The sequence below is a fragment of the Chinchilla lanigera genome, unplaced genomic scaffold (genome assembly GCF_000276665.1).
Source record: "Chinchilla lanigera isolate Chin_1 unplaced genomic scaffold, ChiLan1.0 scaffold00108, whole genome shotgun sequence".
NCBI classification, from domain to species: Eukaryota; Metazoa; Chordata; class Mammalia; order Rodentia; family Chinchillidae; genus Chinchilla; species Chinchilla lanigera.
In genome coordinates, this window is record NW_004955509.1 from 5135056 (window position 1) to 5159717 (window position 24662).

The 24662-nt window shown below is 37.2% G+C and overlaps 1 protein-coding gene across 2 annotated transcripts in view; it reads left to right on the top strand.

Moving 5' to 3' along the window:
* Pola1 (polymerase (DNA directed), alpha 1, catalytic subunit) overlaps positions 1–24662 on the top strand; it is a 312299-nt gene that overhangs the window by 127671 nt on the left and 159966 nt on the right. For both annotated transcript variants that reach the window (XM_005407854.2, XM_013506296.1), the window contains 6 exons: positions 3270–3302; positions 4076–4168; positions 5940–6145; positions 7919–8051; positions 14856–14987; positions 18277–18451. In XM_005407854.2, the coding sequence (XP_005407911.1) occupies positions 3270–3302; positions 4076–4168; positions 5940–6145; positions 7919–8051; positions 14856–14987; positions 18277–18451 (772 nt within the window). The remainder of the gene's footprint in view (positions 1–3269; positions 3303–4075; positions 4169–5939; positions 6146–7918; positions 8052–14855; positions 14988–18276; positions 18452–24662) is intronic.

Sequence of the window (24662 nt, forward strand, 5' to 3'; positions counted from 1 at the left end):
TGAAAGTATTGAGAAAAGAAGTTGCAACAGTCTATATATTTTCCATCTGTCTCTATTAAGAAAAAATCTACAAAAGGACTTCTGTCACAGAGGGAAAATTATTTTGGTAGCAGCCCTCAGATTGTGTGGGGAAATGGTTGTGAGTTGGAAGTGGCAGGTTAGAGTGGAGGTGGATGATGGATCTGAAAGGTGAAAGTTGCCAGTTCACGTTGAAGGTGCACTCGGGGATGACTTAATAGGTTTGGTACACATTATGAAAGGAGAGAGGAATTGGTTACTGAATATGCAGAGCTGTAGTGAAAGTTTGACAGGTTGCTCCTGAGGTGTTTTACTTAGTAGGTAACCATTACCTTATGGAGTTGTCCGATGTGATGAGGAAATCTAAGCCTTGCCAGGTGGAAGGGCAGAGGGTGGAGAGAACTCTTGATAAGTAGTTCTGTCCTCACTATGATTAACTTGACTTGGGTCGATCTCATTATTGCCCTTTTCCCAAAGGAATTGTCAGGTATTCTCCCACAATGCATTTCCCTGTAATTTAAATGTTAAAAAATGAAGATGAAGTGAAGGAGAGTGAATTTTTAAAAATAAGTTAACCGAGTTGTAGTATCTAGTTGAAAAGCAATTGGTATTACTCTGGGGCTTATCAGTCAGTTGGCACACAGGTTTTTGAGTGCCTGTTTTATATGAAGTCTGCAGTTAGGCACTAACACGCATTCTCACCTCTGGAAGCTTGTGGTCTAGTTAGGGGGAGCGCAACAAACCGTCAGCTAATAATACAGTGTCATTCATTTGCTAGAACAGAGTAAGCACAGGTCAGAGGAGGGAGATCACTTTGGGCTGGGCTAGTGAGCTTAGGCTTTATGAAGGAACGATTTGAGCTGAGGTTTGTAAAATTCAGTCATAGGAAGAGGACTGGTGAAGAAATGCCAGGTAGGGACACATTTCCTGGGCAAAGGCATGAGAAGATGATCTGTACGTGGTAACTGTTGGAGGACTTATCCTGCCTGGCCAAAGGGGCCTGTAAGGGAGTAAGAGGCCATGCAGGTGGAGCAGTGGTTTGGGTGCAGTCACAGAACTGGACTTTTTCTTGTAGGCATTGGAAAGACATTGGAAACATTTCGGAGGTCGATGATGGTTCAGTGTAACTTGATGAAACCTGCTCAGTCAGAATGCTGCTTTAGAGGTGTTGTTTGGTTAACATTCAGTGACAACATGGCCATGGAGTCAGATGCTTTCTACCTGTGGCCTGCCCTTCTCGGCATGCTCTCTGGTACCTTCATGCTTGGTCTTTCACAGTGGTGGTTGCCATTGCTCCACGCAGTGTTTCTTCCCACTTATCAGGAAGGAAAACCTTTCGCAAAACTTTCCTAGAGGAATTTGCTTTACCTGTGATTGCCCAGGATTGTGTGGTTGCATGCACATGCCTAAATTCATCACATGCCAGAATAGAATGACCGTGATTACCATGGCTCTCTTTGGCTGGCCTTCTTCAGCCTAGCTTGCAAGAAAAACCACCTAGAGAACTTTACAGGAAAAAAATGTTGGGTTGTTTATTGGTTTTAGTTTTGTAAAGATACCCAGGTGATTTTATTGTGCAGCCAATGGTAAAAGCACTGGCTTGGCTTAATCAGAACTTACCACCATTCACCCACCCCAAAGCAGGAGAAGGTCAAAATCAGGAGATGATGGTAAAAAAGGGAGTGGGCAGTAAAGGTGGAAAACAAAGGATAGAGTAACGGGTTGTAATATGGAGGACACGAAAGACGGAAATGATACCATGAGATTTGAGTTTAGCAGACAAGGTTGACTGTTGAGGTAGGAGACAGGAATATAAGTGAAGTGGATCTTTATTTTGCCCACTGGAACAGTTACTTCTGTTTGGACTGGTGCTTTGAAAGATAGGTGATAGTGGAGAAACAGTAGTGTGGCATGGCCAAAGTCCCTGCTCTGGAGTCAGAGCCTGGGGTTGTATCCTTGTTCTGCCATTACTGGGACAAACTAATGGCTTTGTCCTTTGGCGAATGGGGGTACTAATAGTAGCTGCCGGGGCTGGGGATTTAGCTCAGCGGCAAAAGCGCCTGCCTGGCAAGCGCAAGGTCGTGAGTTCGGTTCCCGGTACCGGAGAAAAACCAAAAAAAAAAAAATAGTAGCTGCCCCTTAGGGATCTCTGGAAGAAGATGAGAAAAATTCATGAGGCACATACTCTTACTACAGTATCTGACACATATGTTTTAAAATCTCTCTCCTCACTATATTGTATGTGTTCCTTCTGATCTGGCCCAAGATGATTTATATCTGTTTTGTTCTACACATACATTATAACCTGTTTCTAGTTTGTAGCTGTATGGGCCCAGGGACAGACTCATCTACAGTTACTATCCATAGATTTGCCTTCATTCATTGACTAACTGGTTTGTTTTGGTTTTGGTTTTGGTGTGTTCTTTTTGGTCCTTTTGAGACAGGATTTCACTATGCAGTTCAGGTTGGCCTTGAACTCACCTTGTAGCCCAGGTTGACCTCAAACTTGCAGCAGTCCACCTGCCTCAGCCTCTCCTGGGATTATAGGTGTGCACCACCACTCCCAGCCATTCACTAACTTTTGAATCCCACTTTTTAATTGGATACTTTGCTAGCTCTAGGCAATATAGTGGAGATCTACTTTCTGCCTTCAAAAATCTAGTGGAAAATATATCTGTAATTTTAAGTTTCTGAATACAGTGAAGAACAATTGCCAGATTTGAAATGCTATTAAACTTTTTTTAGCCATGCAATTCTATTTAAATATTAGTAATAACAGCAGGTTTGCCTTTTTGCCATATTATAAAGGAATATTTTATTATGTGTGTTCATTAAAGATACATAGAGCCAGATATGGTGGTACATGCCTGAATCCCAATACTTTGGGGAGGGTAAGGCAAGTTTGAGTCCATCCTGGGTAACTTAGCAAGACCTAGTCTCATAATAAAAAATAGAAAAAGGGCTGTAGCTTAGTACAAAAGCCTTGGATTCGGTCTCCAATAGGGGGAAAAGACGTACAGAGATACAGATATATATCTCCTTCCAGACCTTTGGTTAAGAATTAGCATAGGGCAAACTTATTTTTTATTCTGTTGATAGTACTGTTATTCAGAGGGTTTGTTGTTAGGAAACCTTTAAGAACTCTAAAGACACACAGAAATGGCAAATCGTAGAATTATCTGTCTCTTTGTGCTTACATTTATGTCTTTATAATTGTATAATGTTTTAATCTTGACTTTTGTTTCATTTAGATTTTGATGCATACGAAAGAGATGGTACAGAAGGTAATGCTGAGCATTTCCATTATATAACAATTCTTAAATATCATACCTGGTGGCGTTTTTCTATTCAAGGAAAATTGTAACCCAAACATACTGAAAATTGCTTCTTAGGATGCCTAGTTTACGTTTATAATCCCTCCTAATGGATTACAGCCTTTTTCTTGTACTAACACTGATATGATCTAACCTCTGCTTGAAGCCTATATGTGAGTGTTTCAGGCAAATTAGAAACAGTGCTAATTAGAGTTTATTTCCAGGCCTTTATACTGTATGTGCTCCAGTGTTGTTTGTTATGATTGATTTTTTTTTGGCACTCTTCAAATTCTACTAAATAGTGTTTGAAACTGTTAAGAATTTAATATGGATTTGTGCTCCCTGAATTTTTAAAATCCATTATGTTTGAGCTCCTTAAATTGCCGTGACCACTAAGCATGTGGTACAGTGGATAAATATAGACCTCATTTCCTAGCCTCTTATTCTCCTTCTCATTATTAAGTTCCATATTTGGTTTCTGTTGAAACTAGGCATAATTCTCTTCCACTCAACTGCTTTAAGAAGATTTAGGGGACTTTCTTCATGTTGTGGTCTAGCGTTTCTAGTTTACAGGGGCTTAATATTTAATTACGCACCCTGACATTACAGACAATGATTGACATGAACTTTTGAAAAGTCAGTGGCACCTGTAATTTCTGTATCATGAAAAATCTTTAGTTTCATTGTGTATAATGGTCACTGTATTTGTGTTGTTAAATTTTGTAATTTTGACTTTTCATCAGATGAATCTTGAAGTTATTTATGGAGATACAGATTCAATTATGATAAACACGAATAGCACCAATCTGGAAGAAGTATTTAAATTGGGGAACAAGGTGAGATAGTTTAATGAAATTGTCTGTTCTATCTATTTTGTGAATTCTGTTTTTAACAAGCAACACCATAAATATATGTGTATGTGCATGTGTATGTTTCTGAAAATAACAAACTGCTCTTTCGTGTATTTTAGTATCTCTAGTATTTCTGAAAATAACAAACTAAGTTCGTCATTCTCTTACTTTCTTTTTCTTTTTTCTTTTTGCTTTATTCTCATTGTTTTAAGGATAAAATTAAAAGGTAATTGTTTTTCACTGAAGTGATAGATACATTTTTCCTTTGAAAATAGTCTTAAGTGTTGTAATTTAAGATGTCACCTTAGTACCCATCGCATTGTCATTCACAGGGAAATACATGTTCAGTAGTGTTCAAATATATTTTATATGTAGATATGGATAAGTACCTACCTACATACCTGCATATTCACATACACATACATTTCTGTGATTTTTAGAGGATTACTTAAAATATATTTGAAAAGGCAAGGAGACATTTAGGAATAATCATTTGTAAACCAGGCATGGTAGCACTCTCCAGTGTAATACCTATAGTCTGGGAGGTTGAGGGAGGAGGATTGCACGTTCAAGCCCAGATTGGGCAATTTAGTGAGACCCAGTCTCAAAAAAGATCTGAGGATGTATGTAGCTCAGTGTGAAGGCCCTGGGTTCAATCCCCAGTATCGTAAGAACAATAGTAACAAAGAAATAATCATTTTTGGCCTCTTAGTAGCAGTTCACAGTTAGCAAGTGTTTCTTGAGCACTTGCTATGTTGTCCTGATAAACTACAAATTAGTAACTTCCCATCTTTTTCTCTTAAAAGTGTGGAATTTAAGTGGTGTTCTTCACTGGAGAACAGGCCTGGCATATTGTTCTCATAATTGAGCCTTATAAAGCTTTAAATTTTTCCTAGAGTCTGTGCCCTGGCCCTGTCAGTGAAGAGCAAGAGACTGTTCATTTCTTTTGTCAGCATGTAGATAGCTATTTGCTGTATTCAAGATGCTAAGGGACATTTTAGACATTATTTTAACAGTGTTTTACTTAATTATTTCTGCTCACATATTTACTTACTGCACTAATTGCTAACTTAGGTCAGTTTGAAGGCAGGTACACATGTATTGAGTCCTTTGATTCACAAAAGGCTTTCATCATTTGATTTTGGGGGATGAATTCAGCCAGCCCTATCCTTTGTTTGAGAAGGATGATACATTACAGTAAGTTCCTGACTTACGAACATTTGAGTTGCAAACTTTCACAGGTGTACTGTATGAGACTCAATTTGTCGGATTATGAACATTCTCCTGTAATGGAACTCATTTGTAAGTCAGAGACTTGCTGTTTTTTCTTTCTTTTTTTTTTTTTTTTTTTTTGTGGTCCTAGGGATAGAACCTGTGCTAGGAAAGCATTGAGCTATATTCCTAGAATCCTTACTTTTAAAAATAATTAGTAAATTTTTATTTTAAGACAGGGTTTCACTGAGTTGCCCAGGCTGGACTCAAAAGTGTGCTCTTACTGCCTCGGCCTCCCAAGTAGCTAGGATTACAGGTGTGCACCACTGCACTGGCCTCTTTATTTTTTATGGCTATTTTTGTCCCTTTTTCTTTCAGTGTCTTTGCATTGTACCCAACATAATATCATATTATGTATAAACTGTGTTCTAATCTTATATGACTTCAGATTCCTTTTGGATTAATTCTTGGGAATATATAGTATGTTCCTCTTCCTCCTGTCAGATTTTTGAGAAACTAGCATTAATGTTTGAAATTTTCCTAGGTAAAAAGTGAAGTGAATAAGTTGTACAAACTGCTTGAAATAGACATTGATGGTGTTTTCAAGTCTCTGCTACTGCTGAAGAAAAAGAAGTATGCTGCTTTGGTTGTTGAACCAACTTCAGATGGGAATTATGTTACCAAACAGGAGCTGAAAGGATTAGATATAGTTAGAAGAGATTGGTGTGATCTTGCTAAAGGCACTGGCAAGTGAGTTCAGCTTTCATTTTGCTTTTGTTGTTTGTCTTTTCGAAATGTGAAGTGTCGATGTGGAGAATTCCTGCGAGACTTCCAAGCGTAAAGATGAAACGTCATTGTTATTATCATTGCATATTAACAATTATTACTTAATTGGAATGGAATTTTACGGTTACATTAAATGTTAGAAAAAACAAATTTACTAGGTAAGAAATGCTTGCTATAAGATACATTTTAGGAATTTTAACTCATCGTGAGGGTAAACGTTCACACTTAGATCCTTACAGAGTTAGTTTCGTTGATGTTGGTTTAATTTTCCTATTAGGAAGTGGTTTTTTGTTTTGTGCTCCTAGATGTGTTTAGAGCTTATTTAGGAACATAATTGTTAAGATTCTCTCATGTTATAGCTTAAAATGTTCTGGGATTCACAGTGACCCGTGGAGTGAAACTTTGTTCCACCATATCATTTGTGTGTAAAATATCTTTACTAATCTCAGATTAAGAGCTAGTTCTCAATATTGTGTATGCCTCAGAAATAATCAGTATCATGACTGACCCCCTGGCTTTTCACTCTTGAGACTGAAGATTGTGATAATAAGACTTACTTGGGGTCATATTAATGTATAAAACGCCTGTTTAAAAAATGAATCTTTAGGTACTTTATGTACCATCTTTCAAACACTGTTTTGTGAACTGAATAAATTCTGAAAACAATTTTTTCTTAAAGCTTGACTTAAGACTAATTTTAATTTTGCTAAACATCAGCATTTTTTTTTTTACTTATTTTTCCATCTTCTGCTTTCAAGTTGGGAGATTGAGCAATTGTTGCTTCTTCAAAACTGCTGTTGATTAGGCAGAGTTGATCATGTGTGTATAGGTCACTGTTAGCCTTTTATGAAATGTAGTTTGAAATGCTTCATTGCCCCCAAATGTACCCAAAGATGAAACTACTTTGTATAGACTGTCGATTAGAGTGTTCTCTTCAGCTTTGTGTTTTCTAAGAAAAGATGCATCATAATAGAAGTAAATTTCTCCGAGTTAGAGATGTATTAGTAATTAAAGCTATACAAATGTTTTTGTCAGGGTTCTTTTCTGACAAATTATAATGCAGCTGTCAAACTCTTGCTCTGCATTTTCTCTAAAATGGATAAAATATTGGCTTCCTTTACTCTTTCTTTTCCCTTTGGCTTTGGTAGAATAATATGATGTTTTTGAGGGAAAGCAGAAGGTTGGAGAACACTGAACAATTTGTAATGAAGCTGAAGAAAAGTTTGAAATGTTGAATTTTTAAATAATTTACATAAAGAACTTTATATTTCTACTTACTTAGCTAACAGTCATCTCAGGTGGAGATAATATCTAGATGATACCAGAGATCATATCTTGGTGCCTTATGAGAAAAGTAAAATACTTGTCTTCTAAAATTTTAACTTATGGGTAGAATATAACTGCTTGTGAATTTTGTCATTGCATAAAAATAGGGTGGAATCCGTTTTTCTCCATGACATTATGTATAAAGCATTAGATGGCACATAAATAAATGGTCTCTGTGTCTAAGAGCAAACCCGACATTCCAAGATTGGTAAACCTTTGGTGCAGTTAGTATTAAAAAAAAAAAAAGAGATAACTGCCTTTTGGATAGTGACCCTCATTTTAGTTCTTAGTATAGCTTTTGTCCACCCGTTATCTGATGGCATCTCCTTTTTCTCCTTTGCTAATAAAATATGTTTAAAATCTTCACCTCACATCTACTTATCTCCACCCCCCCCCTTTTTTTTTTTTCAGCTTTGTCATTGGCCAGATTCTCTCTGATCAAAGCCGGGACGCTATAGTGGAAAACATTCAGAAGAGGTTAATAGAAATTGGAGAAAATGTGCTAAATGGCAGTGTCCCAGTGAGCCAGTTTGAAATTAACAAGGTAAATGTAGCATTTATTGCTGAGCCCAGCTGCTGTCATGTGTTTTTCTCCTCCTTCAGATAGCTGAAGAACCACCTCATCCTTACAGTTTAAATAAATTCTAGCTGGTGGTAAAAGCTGCTTAACAGCCATCTCACAGGTTGAGTATTAGCATATCTCTTCCAGCCACAGGTACTGCCAAGTCTGCCACAGAGGCCTTCTCTTTATTTCTTCAGTTCTTGAAAGCCTGGTTTGCAGAGGCCAAGACTGATCCAGATTGTGTACCCAGGACTAGTGAGCACTGCTCTCTTCATAGTCCTCCCAAGTACAGTTGTCTGTGGCATAGTGGGTGTGTCTGTGTAATTTCACAGATTAATCCTTAGAGGTGCTGGAATCAACGTCTTTTGGGGAAAAACTTACTTAGAAGTAAGATGGTGGTAAGAGTGTTAACTTTCTGTGTATTCAAAGTACTTGTCCTTTTTAAAAATTATTCATGCATTTATTTATTTATTTATTTATTCATTCGACAAGGTCTTTCTAAATTGCCCTGGCTGGGCTTGAATTTATAGTTCTGCCTCAGCCTCCCAGAGAGCTGGGTTATAGGTGTGTACCACCTTACCTAGGTTTTTTTTTTAATGAAGAAACTGTGTAAGTTACACCTTGTAGATAGTTATAATTAAAAGTAGGTTTTTTTTCTTACCTAAAGAACAGAATTTTGATTTCTAGCTGGGGATATAGCTTAGTGGCACAAGTGCCTGCCTGGCAAGTGCAAGGTCCTGAGTTCGATTCCTGGTACCAAAAATAAAGAAAAGATTTTGATTTCCAAAATGCTGTATAATAAACAAGATGTTAGGTTACTAATAGATGCTTTTCCATTTTAAAAAGAATATCCTTACATGTTCAGAATCTAATTTGCAAATACTACTGCACCATTTTATGAGACTTCTTTGTCAAAGCTCATACAAAAATTTTAATGAAAAAGAATCTAATGATGACATTAAATGGAAGTTTTAGAATGAAAACTCATTCATGATGCCCCTTATACTAAAGTAATGCTTGTCATTTTTACACATTTCTTCTCTTGAAAACATTTTAATATTCCATCAATTATATATTACTTAGAAACCTATTTTTACCTAACATAAATGTATTTTCCACATTTTTGTATTATTTTAAAAATCAAGTCAATCAACTAGGCATGCTGGTGTATACCTGTAATCCCATCAGTGGTTGGGAGGCTGAGGGAGGAGGATTACTGCAAGTTTCAGGCCAGCCTAGGTTACACAGTGAGTTCAAGTCCAGTCTGAACTACACAGTGAGACTATATATTTAAAATTTTTGTTGCTTGTTTATTTTTTCTGTTGTTAGCAGCTGGGTTGAGGTCTTTGTTTACTTAGGTTTTTGCTTTTTGGATGAATTTTAGATTCCTTAAATAAAACATTTGAGTAGAAAAAATATGAAAATCTGCATGGCTCTTGCAAAATAGCATTGTAAAAGGGTTATACCAGTTGGTAATAACAAAATGTGTCTGTCATCTTCATACATTGCTTATAGTGGCAGTGATTTTTAAATAAAATTTTACTACCGTAATGGATATGAAGCTGTATTTTATAGAAAGATTTAATTTACATTTCTTTGATTTTTAGAGACTGAATATTTTCTGTGTACATTCTTATGACATATTTATTCTTAGGTAAGCTTTTTGTTTTAAAGAGAAACAGTGATACAGAATTTCAGATGAGATTGGGCACGTTCAGGGTGGTATGACCGTAGAATGATACAGAATTTCAAAACAAGCAATAGAAGATTAACAATGGTTAATATATTGTGTATTGTTATCTTCAAAGTAGTTGCTCAGATTACAAGATATAGGCATGAAAAATTGATCAAACAATATAAGCATAAACTGTTCTTTTCAATGAACTGATAGAAAATAGTATAATTATCTTATCTATCTTGTGTATATATGTATTTTTTTCCCTTCCTTCTTTTCTCCTTTTCCTCATCATAGTTGTTCTTCCCTTTTGAGCAGTGTGTTTCCCCTTCGCAAGATCTACTAGAGATTTTAGATCTCATTTACTCTTTCAGCTTCTTACAAGAGGGAGACACTGCGATGTTTACACATGTGGGTCTGATTTATTTCACTTATGAGTATGGTCTCTAGTTGCATCCGTTTACCTATAAAACAACCCAAATGCCCATGAACCGAGGAATGGATAAAAAAGATGTACTTTTATACAATGGAGTACTACTCAGCTATAAAGGAGGGTAATTTTGAGACAGGATTTCACTATACAGGTCAGGCTGGCCTTGCACTCAAAGCGATTCTCCTGTCTTAGCCTCCCAAGTGCTGGTATTATAGACGTGTACCACTATGCCCGGTTGTTTCTTATTTCTTGACCATCACATCTTTAATGTCAAAAAAGGAGACATTTATACATTACAAGGGGACATGTGCCTTGGTGCTAGCTCTTCACTTTAAAGGATGTAGTATACACACATCGGTGTGGACTCAGTTGAGCTATCTAAGAAGTGATTTCCTTTGAAGTTTTATTTAATTTTTTAAATACTGAGGATTGAACCTAGGGCCTCCTCACTGAGCTATACCTCCCCTTTAACTTCGAAAGAGTGTCTTGCTAAGTTGCTAAGGCTGTGACTGATTTTACCATCCTCCTGCCTCAGCCTCTCATAATGCTAGAATTATAGTAGTGCCTTTTCATGCCCAGCTAGGTTTCATTTCTTACAAAAATTTTCATAAGCGTTACGACTGCAGTCGTATTTTAGTCAGATTTTACATCTGTTCTACATATTGTATACCTGATCCTGTCAACTTTCCTAGAAGCTGGTTCTCTATCAGAACGGGATCTACTGATGTGTTTGGAAGTCTCAGTCCAAGCATGACTATACTATTGACAAAATAATACCAAGCATGCACCCTCATCTTCCCATAGTACTAGTGTGCAAGAAGAAACCTAGCGTCATAGACATACTGGTGTCTCTAGCAGTGTGACCTATAGTCTACATTGTTTTAGTACTTTAAGTTTTTATTTATCAAAATTTCCAAAAGTGGAGCTAATAATATGAGTCTCTGTGTCCATCACTCAGCTTCAATAATAAGCATTAACACTTTGTGCCTAGTGTGTTAGAAGTTGTGCATACATTTTTCTGTGGCAGAACTGAAACTGTAACTCATTGTCTTTACATTCCCATGTACCCCTTAGCGTAGTTGCCGGCAAATAATAATTACTGTAAGAAATGAAACAGTTTGGTTGTTTAATCATCCATTCAACACACAAGTATTTATGTGTACAGTTATAGGCCTTGGGATAAATTGAGTAAGGAAAGCATGATTGATGTATTTTCAAGATTCTAATGGTCTCTTAAAGGTATTTACTGTCCCATACTCTCTTTTTTATAAAGAATTTCTGCAGTTTTGTTGTAAGTACATTAAATTCTGGTAGTACTACCTATATCATAGTTGTAGTTCTATACCTGTTTACAGTAAACTATTCATATATGAAAGTTGATGTGTCCTTCTGATAATCTTCAATATTGATCTGAATACTTGGAATATTTAAAACTTGGGAGCAATTCAGGCTTTACGTTTTACTACTTTCAAAACAGTGGAGTACAAAAATCGGTGTGACTGGTTGTGGATGGTATCATGGCAGGATTGTGTTTTATTTGCTTGTTTTATATATGCTAAATATATATATTTTTAGGTGGTGTTACTAGGGCTTGAAAATGCAGGTTAGAGTAGGTTGGCATGTGTAAAATGGTTGGATTTGCCTTTATAGAGATTTTATCCCTTGTTGCCAAAAGCAACTGAAAAGCAGCATGTGTGATTTTCTGAACTACTGCAATCTTAGCTTAAATATATTTTACAAAGTAATACAAAATACTTCACAGCTGATTTTTATAGCCCTAACTTTTATAGGCTAACTTGAGCCTAAATTATCAGGAAGCATTTTTTTTAGATGAAGCCTTCTAAATCTAGCATCTAAAATCCCCACATAGTCTCAATCTAATAATTGGAAAGCATGTCAGATGAAATTCAGAATTTCTTAACATTGCACTGAAGAACAGTCAGTTGAAGAAGAAAATGGTTTTCTTAAGTAGAGTTATATCGATTAAAGAGTTCTAGTATTGCCCATCTAAGTTAGGCAAGACTTAACCATAATCCAGATTGGAGGAGGTTCAAATACCTGGAGAATTTCCTGGACGCTCTTCTACTTGAGTATAAAATTTAGAAAGTGTGTATAATTTGAATATGTGTAGCTGTGTTTGAGGACCTACTTTATTCTACAACAGCAGTTCTCAAATTTCTTGCCTCTGGATCCCTTTATACTCTTAAAATAGTTTAACACTCCAAGAACTTTCGCTTACATGGTTCATGCTGATATTTAGTGTGTTAAAAATTAAATTAATTATTAATTTAAGAGTAGTAATAAATATATGATTATAAAAATAACATTTTTCCATGAAAAATAACTATATCTTACAAAACAAGGAAATTAGCCAGAGGAATGGCATCATTTTATAGTTTTGTAAATCGTCTAGTTTAGTAGAAGACATCTGGATTGTCATAACAGCTTCTCCTTCCTGTCTTTTATGATATGTGGCTTTAGTTGAAGTAGAAGAAAATTCAGTTTCGCACAAATACTTAGAAAAAGGAGAAGTATTTTAGTAGTTATTTCTGAGAGTTGTATGTATGTATGTATTCTTCTTTGGTCCTCCACTAACACTCTATAGACAGTATTTTCTTTAAGGTTATGTGTAATGTGGAACCTGAAACTGTACCAAGGAACAGTTCCTCTCATATTAAATTCTGTTGGTGTGTATTGTACATTGAAAGGCTATTTTACCCATGTGAGACATTCATTGCATTATGGATCGGTCATTTGTTAAGTATTGTCTTGGAAGGTGTATGATATCAGAAATGTCTTTAAGTATTGGGAAGCTGTCATGCTCACAGGAGTGGAAATGTTTCCCAAAATTCTTTGTGCTTAAAAGCTTCAATTTTATTAGTGACAATATTTATCAATTTTTTCCCTTGGAGTATCAGGCTTGTTTAGTTCTCTTTTGAGAAATTGTCTGCCAGATATCCATGTCAGAATAGTGTAGTTTGTCCATTCTTGCAAGTAAAAATTGTATTCTCTGTGCATGTGTGAGTATGCCAAAATGAAACTCATTATCCTGAATGATGAATATGCACTAATAAAAACGATAGTCACTGGAAAGACAGTTTAGCTTGCAACTTAATTATACAAGAGCTTTTTTCTGGAGTAAACTTACTTCTTCAGCTGTGCCTTGTGTTTTCTTCCTAAGTAGACTAATACTCAAAATTGAAAGCTTTAAAAATTGCTAATTTTTACTGCTTCACCAAAGACATTCTTAAATGAATGTTTTGAAACCTTCTGATAGAGAATAATACAGTAGCTATTAGTACAGTTTGGTGCTTCTGCCCTGATTTATATTTATAATGCACCAGTAGTTTCACGCACCATTACTTCTGCATCATCAGTATAAATAGTATTGGTAAGAAAGTAGCTTTGAACTCGAAATCTTCTGAAAGGGTGTCAGAATCTTCCAGATATCAGCAGACCACACTTTGAGAACAGGTAAACCCATTAAGCAGTGCCTTTGTCCCCATTTTCCTCTCGTCTCTTGAAACCGACTCCTTACAGAGCCAAGTGGCATCTTCCTACCCTTTATTCATGTTGAATTCCAGCCCAGAAGACAATACTTTTTCCTTATCCCTTTTTTCTCTGTGTGGAATATTCATATCCGTGTTACCTTTTCTTAAAATCTTGTTTTTCCTTCTAGTACCAGCTTAAGTTTTTATCTTCCATTGATTCTGCTCTCAGATGGAAGTGATCTTTACCTCTTAGAAACTCTTTCCGAAACATTTTGTTTACCTCTCCCTTCTGGCGCATGTAGTTTATTGTAGAGGGGCTCTTTGCGGAGGGGAGGGGTGAGTCTTCTAGTTACTGATGACATTACCATAACTGCATCTTATTCAGTAATACTTTACAGTATTCAGTTTAGCAAATTATTGCAGAATAGGTAAAATTCAGCAAACATTCCATTGGTACTGTATGCCACACCACATTCTGAGTGCTGCGAGTAAAGTGTTGAGCAAGGTTGACCTTATTCCTGCTCTCAAGTGGCTTACGTTCTACTGCAGACTCATTCTGTCTCTATAGAGGTTGACAGTAGGAGTAAATCCAGTGATTTTTGGTGCCCTTGGGATTTATGTAGGCTAGAAGCGCCTATGAAAACAGATCGTTAAGTTAGAGTAGGTATTATTCATCAGTCCCAACTAACCACTTCATTAGTTTTAGAAAATGGCAAGCATTTGGAGAAACTAAGTCTGTATCCAACAGTAGAGTTATAGTCTTGGTTTTTTATATTCAAATATTAACATGGCCAACAAACTTATTTTTCTTTTTGAGACAGGGTCTCACAATGTAGTTCAGACTGGACTTGAACTCACCATGTACCCCAGGCTGATCTTGAATTTGGAGCAATCCTCCTGCCTCAGCCTCCTGAGTGCTGAGATTACAGGTGTGCACCACCACACCCAGCTTAATTTTATTTATTTCTGTTACTGTTGCATCTGGTTATATTAGTTACTAAACAAAAGAGAGAAAATTCTTGAGGATGGACTGTTTAAAAGATTCTGTGCATGTGTTTTCTACATAGCTTGTCATTTTTGTGTATGTGGCCAGTATGATTCTAGCAAAGATGCATTTAATATATATCTATGTGAAAAGAGTTTTAATATTTTGAGCTTTTCTGCTCCCTTTGTTTTTTTCCTTTTAGGCATTAACGAAGGATCCCCAGGATTACCCTGATAAAAAAAGCCTACCTCATGTACATGTTGCTCTCTGGATAAATTCTCAAGCAGGCAGGAAGGTGAAAGCTGGAGATACCGTGTCATATGTCATCTGTCAGGTAAAAGTATCACAATTCATAAGACTTGTAGCATTTAAGAACCTAGAGTAAAATCCACGTCATCACAGTGTGTGTTATTTAGTAGTCTTCCAAATAATTGATCCTGTAAAGAGATGGTTTCGTCTGACTAGTTTTACAACATTTAAAAACGGTCAGAGGTACAGCATGTTTTATGAGATGTTTCATAAAGCATTTAACATTGGTGTTTTGGGTCACTGAAATTATTTTGGTGAGACAGGTTTAGAGCAGTAGCCACAATTTCAGCCCTAACTTAACTTGAATGAAAATGTGTCCTGGGCCTGGGTGTAGTGCACTGGTCAGTGCTTGCCTGCATGTGTGTGGCCCTGAGTTAAATCCGTAGCACCACATTAAAGGAAAAAAGGAAATGTGTGTAAGTCCTGTGGTAGACATTTAGCATTCTTTTTGCAGCATTTTTTGTATTGTGAATATCAGTGGAGTAATAATGAGAGAATAAATACATTGTTTTTCTAGCCAATGTCAAAATAACAGCCTGAAGAATGCAAGATGCCTCATTATATGGCGAAAGTTGATAGGTCCTACTGACATACCTTATGAAGAAAACCAAGCAGCAGTTTCCGCTCCCTCCTCTCCTTTCCTCCTTCCCTCCTTTTTCTTTCCCCATCTCCTTCCCCTTCCCTTCCTTCTCTTGATGGAGGGGGTCCACCTGCTTGCCTTCTCCCTGTTTCATGTGGCACCTTTAAGGAATCGCTAGGCTTTTTGGAACACATATTTAAACGGCTAACCAATTTCTTTTGAGAGTAGCATGCTACAAACATGGGGTAGCGAAGGGGAGCAGTGTTTTTCTTTCTTTAAAGCTTGACTCCATTTGGAAGAAAGAAGAGCTCTTGTCTTTACTCTGTCAAAAGTCAGAGTTATAAATCTCTATCCAGATTCTTTAAAATTACTATGGTATGGTCTAACTATCTCCAGATATAAGTCATCTGAATAAGACTTTTTATTATTAAGAGTTTTATCTTAATTTTTATTGCATTGTGTTTTTGTGGTAAAAATTTACAGAAACCTTAAAATTCATTGTAACATGGTTGATCTTTGTTGAACTACAATCAATGCATTCTTAAAGCAAAGAGTCTTGTAAAAATTTAAAAGTAGTCCGTTAATATCTGCTACATACTGTAGATGATGTACATAACAAATGATATAAGTACATGGACAGGAATCAGCACTTGACTCTGTCTCCCTCCTAGGGTTACCCTTGATTAAGAACTGTTAGAGAAAGCCAATTCCTGCAGGAAAATATTTCCATAAATGTCTGACTCGCTCAAGCCCTTAATGTGCTTTGCATATTGCCTCTGACAAGTCTCATCTCAAAAAAAAACCAATTTTCATATTATGCAAATAAAGATTTTGGTAAATAGGTTAGTTTTTTTTCACGTGTGTCTTCACATACATAGAAAAGCTCTTAGATTATTCATGACAGGAACAGATTGTGGCATGCAACTTTGAAAATATTACATAGTTTCAGTGAAATAGCATCTCATGATGACATCAAGCCACAGTTATGTTTTGGCTTAACCTGGAATGGAGGCATATGGTAACTTATAAAATAGGATCATTGATGGATTTAAAAGTCAAGCTTATTCTCCTGCATAACTAAATATCAGGTCTTAGGATTTCTTCTTGGTCTTACTGATATAGGCGGGCTCAAAATACTAATGCTAATACAGTATAATAAATATAATTTGATACATTTCTGGTATTTTTCCCATCACTGCTAATGGGCCTTCACTTCCTTGCTTTTAACAAAATATAGTTGTTTCCTTTTATTAACTTACTTTCCTTAGCATATCCCAAGAAAGGCTCATCTCCCCCAAGTGCCTTTTTAAAAAAATATTTTGCTTCTACAAATTCAATTTTAATTCACCATTAAAGCTTATTACACTCAACACAAATCTGCAGTTCTATGAATGAATCTCTTCATGTGTTAAAAGACAGTCTGAATACAGTGAGGCATGTGAAGACTTTGCTCAAGAATTTTTTTCCAAGGTTTTTCTCATCTACTGTTGCCTTATTCTCGCCAACAATTCAAGCTTCTAAGAGGATAACAATTAAACTTGATTAATTCTGCCCAGTTTCTTTTACTGTATTGTGAACTACTGGAGAAAATAAGCAAATTTTTAAAATGTGAGGTTTGCTTCCTTTTTCAGTATTTCATTCTACCTTGAAACAAGTAGAACCTAGTTGATAAATGGGCCCAGTGTGTTTCAGTTAGGAGTCTAGCCAGAGAGAGGTCCTTATCTCTGTCCTCTAGTAAAGATAGTGATGTATAAGGTTGCTTTGGGCTGGGTGCTGAGCTGAGAAGGGAATGGTTGTAGCGGGAATGATAGAATAGGACTGACTTTTTTTTGCTTTTTTGAGACAGGGTTTCACTATGCAGTTCACGCTGGCCTTGAACTCATTTTGTAGCCCAGGTTGGCCTCAGACTTGCAGTGATCCTTGTGCCTCAGCCTCCTGAGTGCTGGGATTACAGGAATGTATCACCACACCCAGAAGGATTCACATTATAATCAGTTATTCAGAGCAGCTGAACACTGACTAGTTACCATTTACTAGTCTGAGTATTAAATTCTGTTGTTTTAGATGAGGGGTGGAGTGAGTTGTTAGTTGTTGGTCCAGCACTGTAATGCCATTTTAATTCGCAGGTGATGGGGACATCAATGCAGGCCTGTATGTGGGTCAATTACATAGAATTTCTTTCTTTTGGTTATTTTTTTTTTTCAGTACTGGAGACTGAACTCAGGGCCTTCTCACTCAGCTATGTCCTCAGCCCTTTTTATTTTGAGACAGGGTCTTGCCAAATTGCTCCGTTTCACAGCCTGGGCTTGAACTCACAGTTCTCCTCCCTCAGTCACCCAGAGTGCTCATATTACAGGCACCGCACCAAGCAATTATTACCACTCCTTTAAAACCCTTTCTAACTAGACTGTGACCAGGTCTTCTCAATGTGTTTGTGATGTGGCAGGTGGAATTATTTAATCTAGTCAGTGCCATCTTACTGGTTTCATGCTTTGACAGAAAAAAAAGAATGCAACACATGCTAGACTTGCATTCTTGGATGGTGGATGAGATTGAGACTGAAAACTTCTTGCTCTTCCTACTCAGATATATATGAAATGGTTGACAGTTTGTCAAAAGACATCTTGGTGTTTGAAATGTAATATATACAATTTAAACTGTTGTCTCCGTTTGATGAAGCCAGGGTATGAGATTTGTTTGCTCACAGTTTGTCCTGTGCCATGTCTTCTTCCAGGATGGGTCAAACCTCGGTGCGAGTCAGAGAGCCTATGCACCTGAACAGCTGCAGAAACAGGGCAGTTTAACCATCGACACCCAGTACTACCTGGCCCAGCAAATCCACCCAGTTGTGGCTCGGATCTGTGAACCAATAGATGGAATCGACGCATCCCTCATTGCAACGTGGTTAGGTACGTGTCTCAAGTGCACGTAGACCTTCACAGGGACAGTGCATATGCAGTCCTCCTTTGGCTGGTGGGATTCCTGTTTATGGACAAGGTATTAGGTCTGGTGCTTCTTTGTTCATATTTTTAGGCATTTGTTTTTATAGTTGTCTGGTTACTGTCTCCCCTCATAGACTATGTGCGTCATGTCTCTTTGGGTTTCTCATGATTCCCTTTGAGTATCTGTATCTCATTTCAAATTTTTCTAAAACTGAACTTAATGTTATTCTCTAGGAATTAACCGATTCTTGTTTTATCATCATCCTCATCATCCCGGGCGGTGCCAGCCCATCCTAAGACTCCAATACTGCATTGACTTTCCGCAGTGTCACCCCTTGGCTGTATCAGTATTATTGTCATTTTTTGCTTAGAAATATATTTTATAACCATATAACCAGATTATATTTCTAGACAACCAGCACATAGTTAACATTGCTTTTAAGGTCTTTGCTTTATTCTGTGATAAGCAAAGATGAGCATTTTTAGGATTCTGCCTAACAGGGTTCTCAGATGGCTCCTCGCTGTCTAGAAATCAAGTCCAGATGCCACTGATACTTCACAAACTCTAACTGACAATTCCAGACTGACCTTCTAGCGCCAACCTGTATTTCTAGTCTTATTTCTTACTTAGTCTAGCCTATGGTCCCCTAAATAAGGCACAGCTTATTCTTGTCCTTGTTTCATGAAAATTTCAGTTCCTCTTTTCGCTAAAATGTTCGGTATAAGCCACAGGATTTGGTATAATAGGGACCTGGATTTTAATACTGTTTCGGGTATTTACAAATCTCCAAGCCTTAGTCTGCACATTGTTTCTTCAGTGATAGGATCGCTGAAGGAGAAGCAAGATGTGTGTCAGCTGCACAGGCCTGGTGCAGCAGGAGGACTCTGTGCGTGATATTCTGGCTACCTCATCCCCTTTCAGATGCACATATAAACGTGTCCCTGCTCCTCCAGTCCAGATTTGCACACAGGTAGCACTCACTGTGCCTTCGTGGAATGAGATTGAATTTCCTATAGATGATTATCAAGTCACATATTTTTCATCCTGCCTCTGTTCAGTGTTTCTCAGCTCATCCCTGCTACCCCCATCCCCACTGTCCCATCAGTGTCTGCTGTGGAAGTGGAAACTCATTTTTGACATTTGCCTAAGCAAAACATAATTAGGAAGATAAAATTCTGCTACCAAAATAATCATATAATGTATTCTCCAAGTTGAGTTGTGTTTGATGATGTTTATAAATCCTCAGCTGGGAGGAGGGGACTGTAAATGCATGATATGTTTTAGCTTCTGGGTTTTTTTCCCTCTCCTATACATTAAGTGCTTACTCTACTGGATGCTCTGATAAGTACTTTGCATATCTTATCTCATTCAGTCCCTGTGACAACCTCCTGAGGGTATGTTGGATAAACTCCATTTTGCAGAGAAGAAAGGCAAGTCTTAGGTAACTAACTTGGTCTTGTCACTTAGCTAGTAAGTGTTCAGCTGTGATTGGATTTTAACTGAGCTCTGTGTGGTTCTGAAGGTTCTGCTCTCAGCCACTGTGCTAAACTTTATTGCTTCCTGTTAGCATTAAATAGCATAACTGAGAGGGTATGAAAGATGTTCTCAACTAGGACTAGGGTAGCATAGATGTGAAGCATGAGGCACTTCATCTTCATGACCTGCCACTCTCCCTGTGCACCCCCATTCTCCCCACGAAAACCTCTGAGCAGAACCTCTTTTTTAGCATAGATTTTCCACTTTTCCTGTTTGTGAAGTCCAGAACCTGGTCTGAAGGCAAACTGCTATCCTTTCTTTCTTTGTATTTGAATCACCCAGCTGCCAGATACTAGAGGGGATAGATGAAGAAAACCTTGTCTCATGAATGACGTTTAAGAAAAGGAAGTATGGAACACTGTGTTTCAACAGAGGAACTGGACAGGAAGTGGTGGTGGAGGTACCTGGAGGAATAGACCTGAGGGTAGGACTGTTCATACTGAGAGGAGACCAGACTCCTCCAGAGGCTGTAGTTATGACCATTTTTGTGTCCCTACCCTCAGTATTGAGGATTGAACCAGGGCCTTTGCGCTGAGTTATTTCCCTAACTCCTTTTATTTATTTTTTATTTTGACACAATGTCTTTGTACATTGCTAAGTTGTATGAGCTGGGCCCAAACTTGGGATTTTCTTGCCTCAGCCTCCCAGAGTGCTGGGATTACAGGTGTGTGCTACCATGCCGGGCTCAGTTTTGTTTATAAATTGAACAAGGACCAAATTGGTTGGTGGGGAGGCTGCTGGGATCAAACCCAGGACCTTGCACATGCTAAGTTCACTCTCTACGACTGACCTATGACCCAAGTCCCTATAAGGGGCAGTTTTTGACTTAAAATTATTTTTATCATAGTTGTACTGCCTTATTAATTAAATTTTAATCCAAATAATTTTACAAATTATTTGCAAACCCATTATTAGACTAATGGGTTCCATCTTCAGAGGATTCATGTTATATTTTATTATTGACTGATCTCACTCTAGAAGGAGCCCTGCAGACTTGCACGTGGTCCCACCATGTGCCCGTCTCCTCCATAATCAGAAAGCTGTCCGGGTAGAATGTGACTGTACAGACGCTATTCTGGGTGCCCCCTCCTTGGGGCCTTGTAACCAAGACAAGCCAATGGAAGGCAATGTGCCTTGAGGCTTTGAGGAGCTGCTGCTGCTCCTCTTCCAAATGTGTTTTCTCATTTCTGCCACTCAACTGTAGTTTTTTTACTGAAGTAGCTGTTACTGTCATCCTGCCCTGCCCGTCCTCTTCTCCCACCCTACCCCATGCTGGTCCCCTTAGCATATATACTTATTCATCTACACTAGTAATAAGTCTTTTAGCCCTTTATCGCTTCCCCTTTTTCTTATAAAAGGTTTGGTATTTAATGAAGTGCAGGCTTGGAAATGCTGGTTACCATGAGGATCTGTATAAAACACTGGCGCTCACCAGGCATATCGCAGTAGGCATTTACACTCTGCCCTAGTCAGGAGCTGAATTTTTATCTGTACCCTTTATTCTTCCATTCCAAGTAAAAAATTAGGGTGGCTGTTCACTCTGGGCATTGAGGCCCTGTTATCAGTTCTATGTCTTGTGGTTTTAGAGACAGGGAGGGAGGAGATGAGGAAGTGGTGGTAGAGTAAGGGGAGTGTTAGGGGGTATGTGGTTTGTAAGAGGTGCAAGCTGTAGGCATAAAATTACTGTAATTTGTTTTAAAAATTCGAAATCTATTTTCTTTATGTAAAAAAAACTGCAGTTAGTGAACTGACACTGTTAAATAAGTTGAAGTGTACAAATGTATACATAAAATACAAGCCCTCCAGCTGCCTAATCACAGACATAAAATAATTCTCTTGCTTTTAATGTAGTTTTTATCTTTGATTAATGAAATGTATTATAGTGTTGAAACTTTAGTGAAGTTTGATACTTTGTCCTTTCTGCACAAAGAAATCAGGAATAATGGCATAATTTCATTTAGGAAAATTATTAAGTTCATGATTTTTTATTTTTAAGACTCTTGTGGAGAGCAACTATATTTTTCAACTACCTTTTCTTTTTCTATTGCTTTTATACTGCTTTTCTGAAATGAAAGGCAAGCATCAAGTGTTGGTTTTATCCTGTGGCTTCACTTCGGAAATTCTCTTTTTCTCCCCGTCAAGATACCTCCTGAAGTCTGTCTGGTGGCATGTTACATGGCCAGGTGTTCCATATGGGAAGGCCATTTTAGTGAAAAGGAGAGAGGATAGTCTATTAAATGAGTGAATGAACAAGTCTGTTGAGTTGAAAGAGAATAATTTGTTCTCTCTAATAACTAATGGTCCTCATTATTCCACTGTAAAATGTGTATCATTTTTCTGAAACCTATGCAAGATTATTGCTATTGGGCTTAAATAAAGCAAAATTTTACTCTTTTCCATCTGTGAATAGGAAAAAATATAGTATTACTCTTCTTATACAATAGCCCTATGGGAAACATGGCCACTAAAACTTGGAACTCTGAGCTTTTGTTCTCTAGACTATAGGGTTTTTTTTCTCTCTCTCTCGTTCTAATGAAAGCTCTCTGTATTCTGTGGATGAAATGTTCACAGTATGCTCAAACATCCAAATAGTCTTCTGCACCTAGCAAACCAAGCCAGTGATGAGAATAATGTCAAGTTCATTCTTGAATTTCATCTTTAATAAATTTATATTTCATGCCTAGCAGTACTTAGAAGAGCAGGACTGTGTCTCAAAAACTAAAACAAAAAAGACTGTGTTGCTTGGGCTGAGAATAGTGGCTTAGTGGTAGATCACTTGCCCAGTATGCACAGGCTCTGGGTTCAGTCTCCACCATCGTGGTGGGTGGAGTGCAGCATAATAAATGAAAAGGCTGAATACGGTATGACACACAGATACTTAACCTATTACAGTGTATACACACACACATTTACATATATGAATAAGACAAGGTTGAAGTGGTGAATTATAAGTGCCCCTTGGCTGATAAAAACATTAATAGTTATTTTATTAAAAAGAATACGGTTTTTACAATTACTCATTTCTAAAAAGGTGAATGGTTAGGGACCTCGGGTCTTGCTGTCATATCCTCCGACCCCAACCTATCAGCATAACTGGTAGAGAGGAGGACTTTGTTGTTAGAGAAGCAATTTTCTATTATTGTTATTTTATTTTCCAAGTATTCTTAAAGCATAAAGTTACCTATCATCTTTTCTCAGGTTGAAAAATAGAAAAGGAGATACTTGTAAAGTTTTTGCTGCCCTAAGATACATGTTGAGCGTCCTAATCTGAAATGCTGTAAAATCTGAAACTTTTTGAAGCGCTGATGTGGTGCCACAAATGGATAGTTCCACACTTGACCTCATGTGATGGGTCACAGTCACAGTGTAGGCACACTGAAAGCGCTGTCTGTTTGCACACGGTATGTGTGAAATAAAGACGAGTTTCATGTTTAGACTTGGGTCCTGTCCCCGAGGTATCTCATTATATATATGAAAATACTCTAAAACTCAAAATACCTGAAATCCCAAATACATCTATTTCTAAGAATTTCAGATAAGGGATACTCGAGCACATTTCATTAAGTTAAAATTCATATGCAGGGCTATCATCAAGGGCATTAAAAGCAATTCAGTTGAAGTTGTAAGAGTATTGCCCACTAGGAATTTTATTTCTGTCAAGTTTTGGGGAGTTAATCGTTTACAAGGAAATATAAATCCTATATTTACCTATTATTTTAAAATGCTCAGGAATTTTGCATTTGTTTTAGGGAGCGGCTTATTGGGGTAAAGGGCAGTTTTTAGTTCTCTGCCACTTATACAATAATTGTTTATCTTTAAGTTGGATTTGTAGTATTCTTTAAAACTTATTATGGAAAATGTGTGTCTGTATGTAGGCTAATCTTGTTCCTCTTTTCCACCTCCCTGATTACTATGAAGTAAATACTATTATTTTATCTATACTCTATTTTGTGTTTATAAAAGACGAAGTTTCCCCTTTCAACATAACCACAGTGTTGTAAAACCCACAACTCCTTCATTTCATCACCTATCCAGGAAATATTTGTATTTCCTTGATCACTATGAATGCACTCTTTTGTGGTACTGAGAATTGAACCCAGGACTTTCACTTTGAGCTACACTCCAAGCTCTTTTTACTTTTGATGTATTTATTTTTATTTTGAGACAAGATCATGCTAAGTTGCCTGGCTTGGGCTCAAACTTGCAATCCTCCTGCCTTGGTATTGAGTATTGAGATTACAGGTTTGTACAACCATGCCTGGCCTATGAATGCACTTAAAACTAAAAAGCCCCTTGTTTGAACTGGAATCCAGTGTGAATAGTATATGATAGTTAATGTACTTAACTTTTTTCATTTTTTTTTTACCCTCCCAATTTTTTTGTTAAAGACATTGTTTTTTTTTTGTCTAGTGGAATTTTCCTCTTTCTGGAGTTTGCTGGTTACATCCTAGTGGCGTCTTTAAACATGTTCCTCTGCCCTCTGTATTTTTTGTAAATTGTTAGTTAAATATAAAGACTGAGCATATTGTTTTTAATTTTATGTTTTACTAATGCTACTTCTTAGGTGATGTTACGTACCTCTGTGAGGAGGTAGATGATATCCTATCATGATTCAAGGCATTTTGAAACAAACTCATAGGT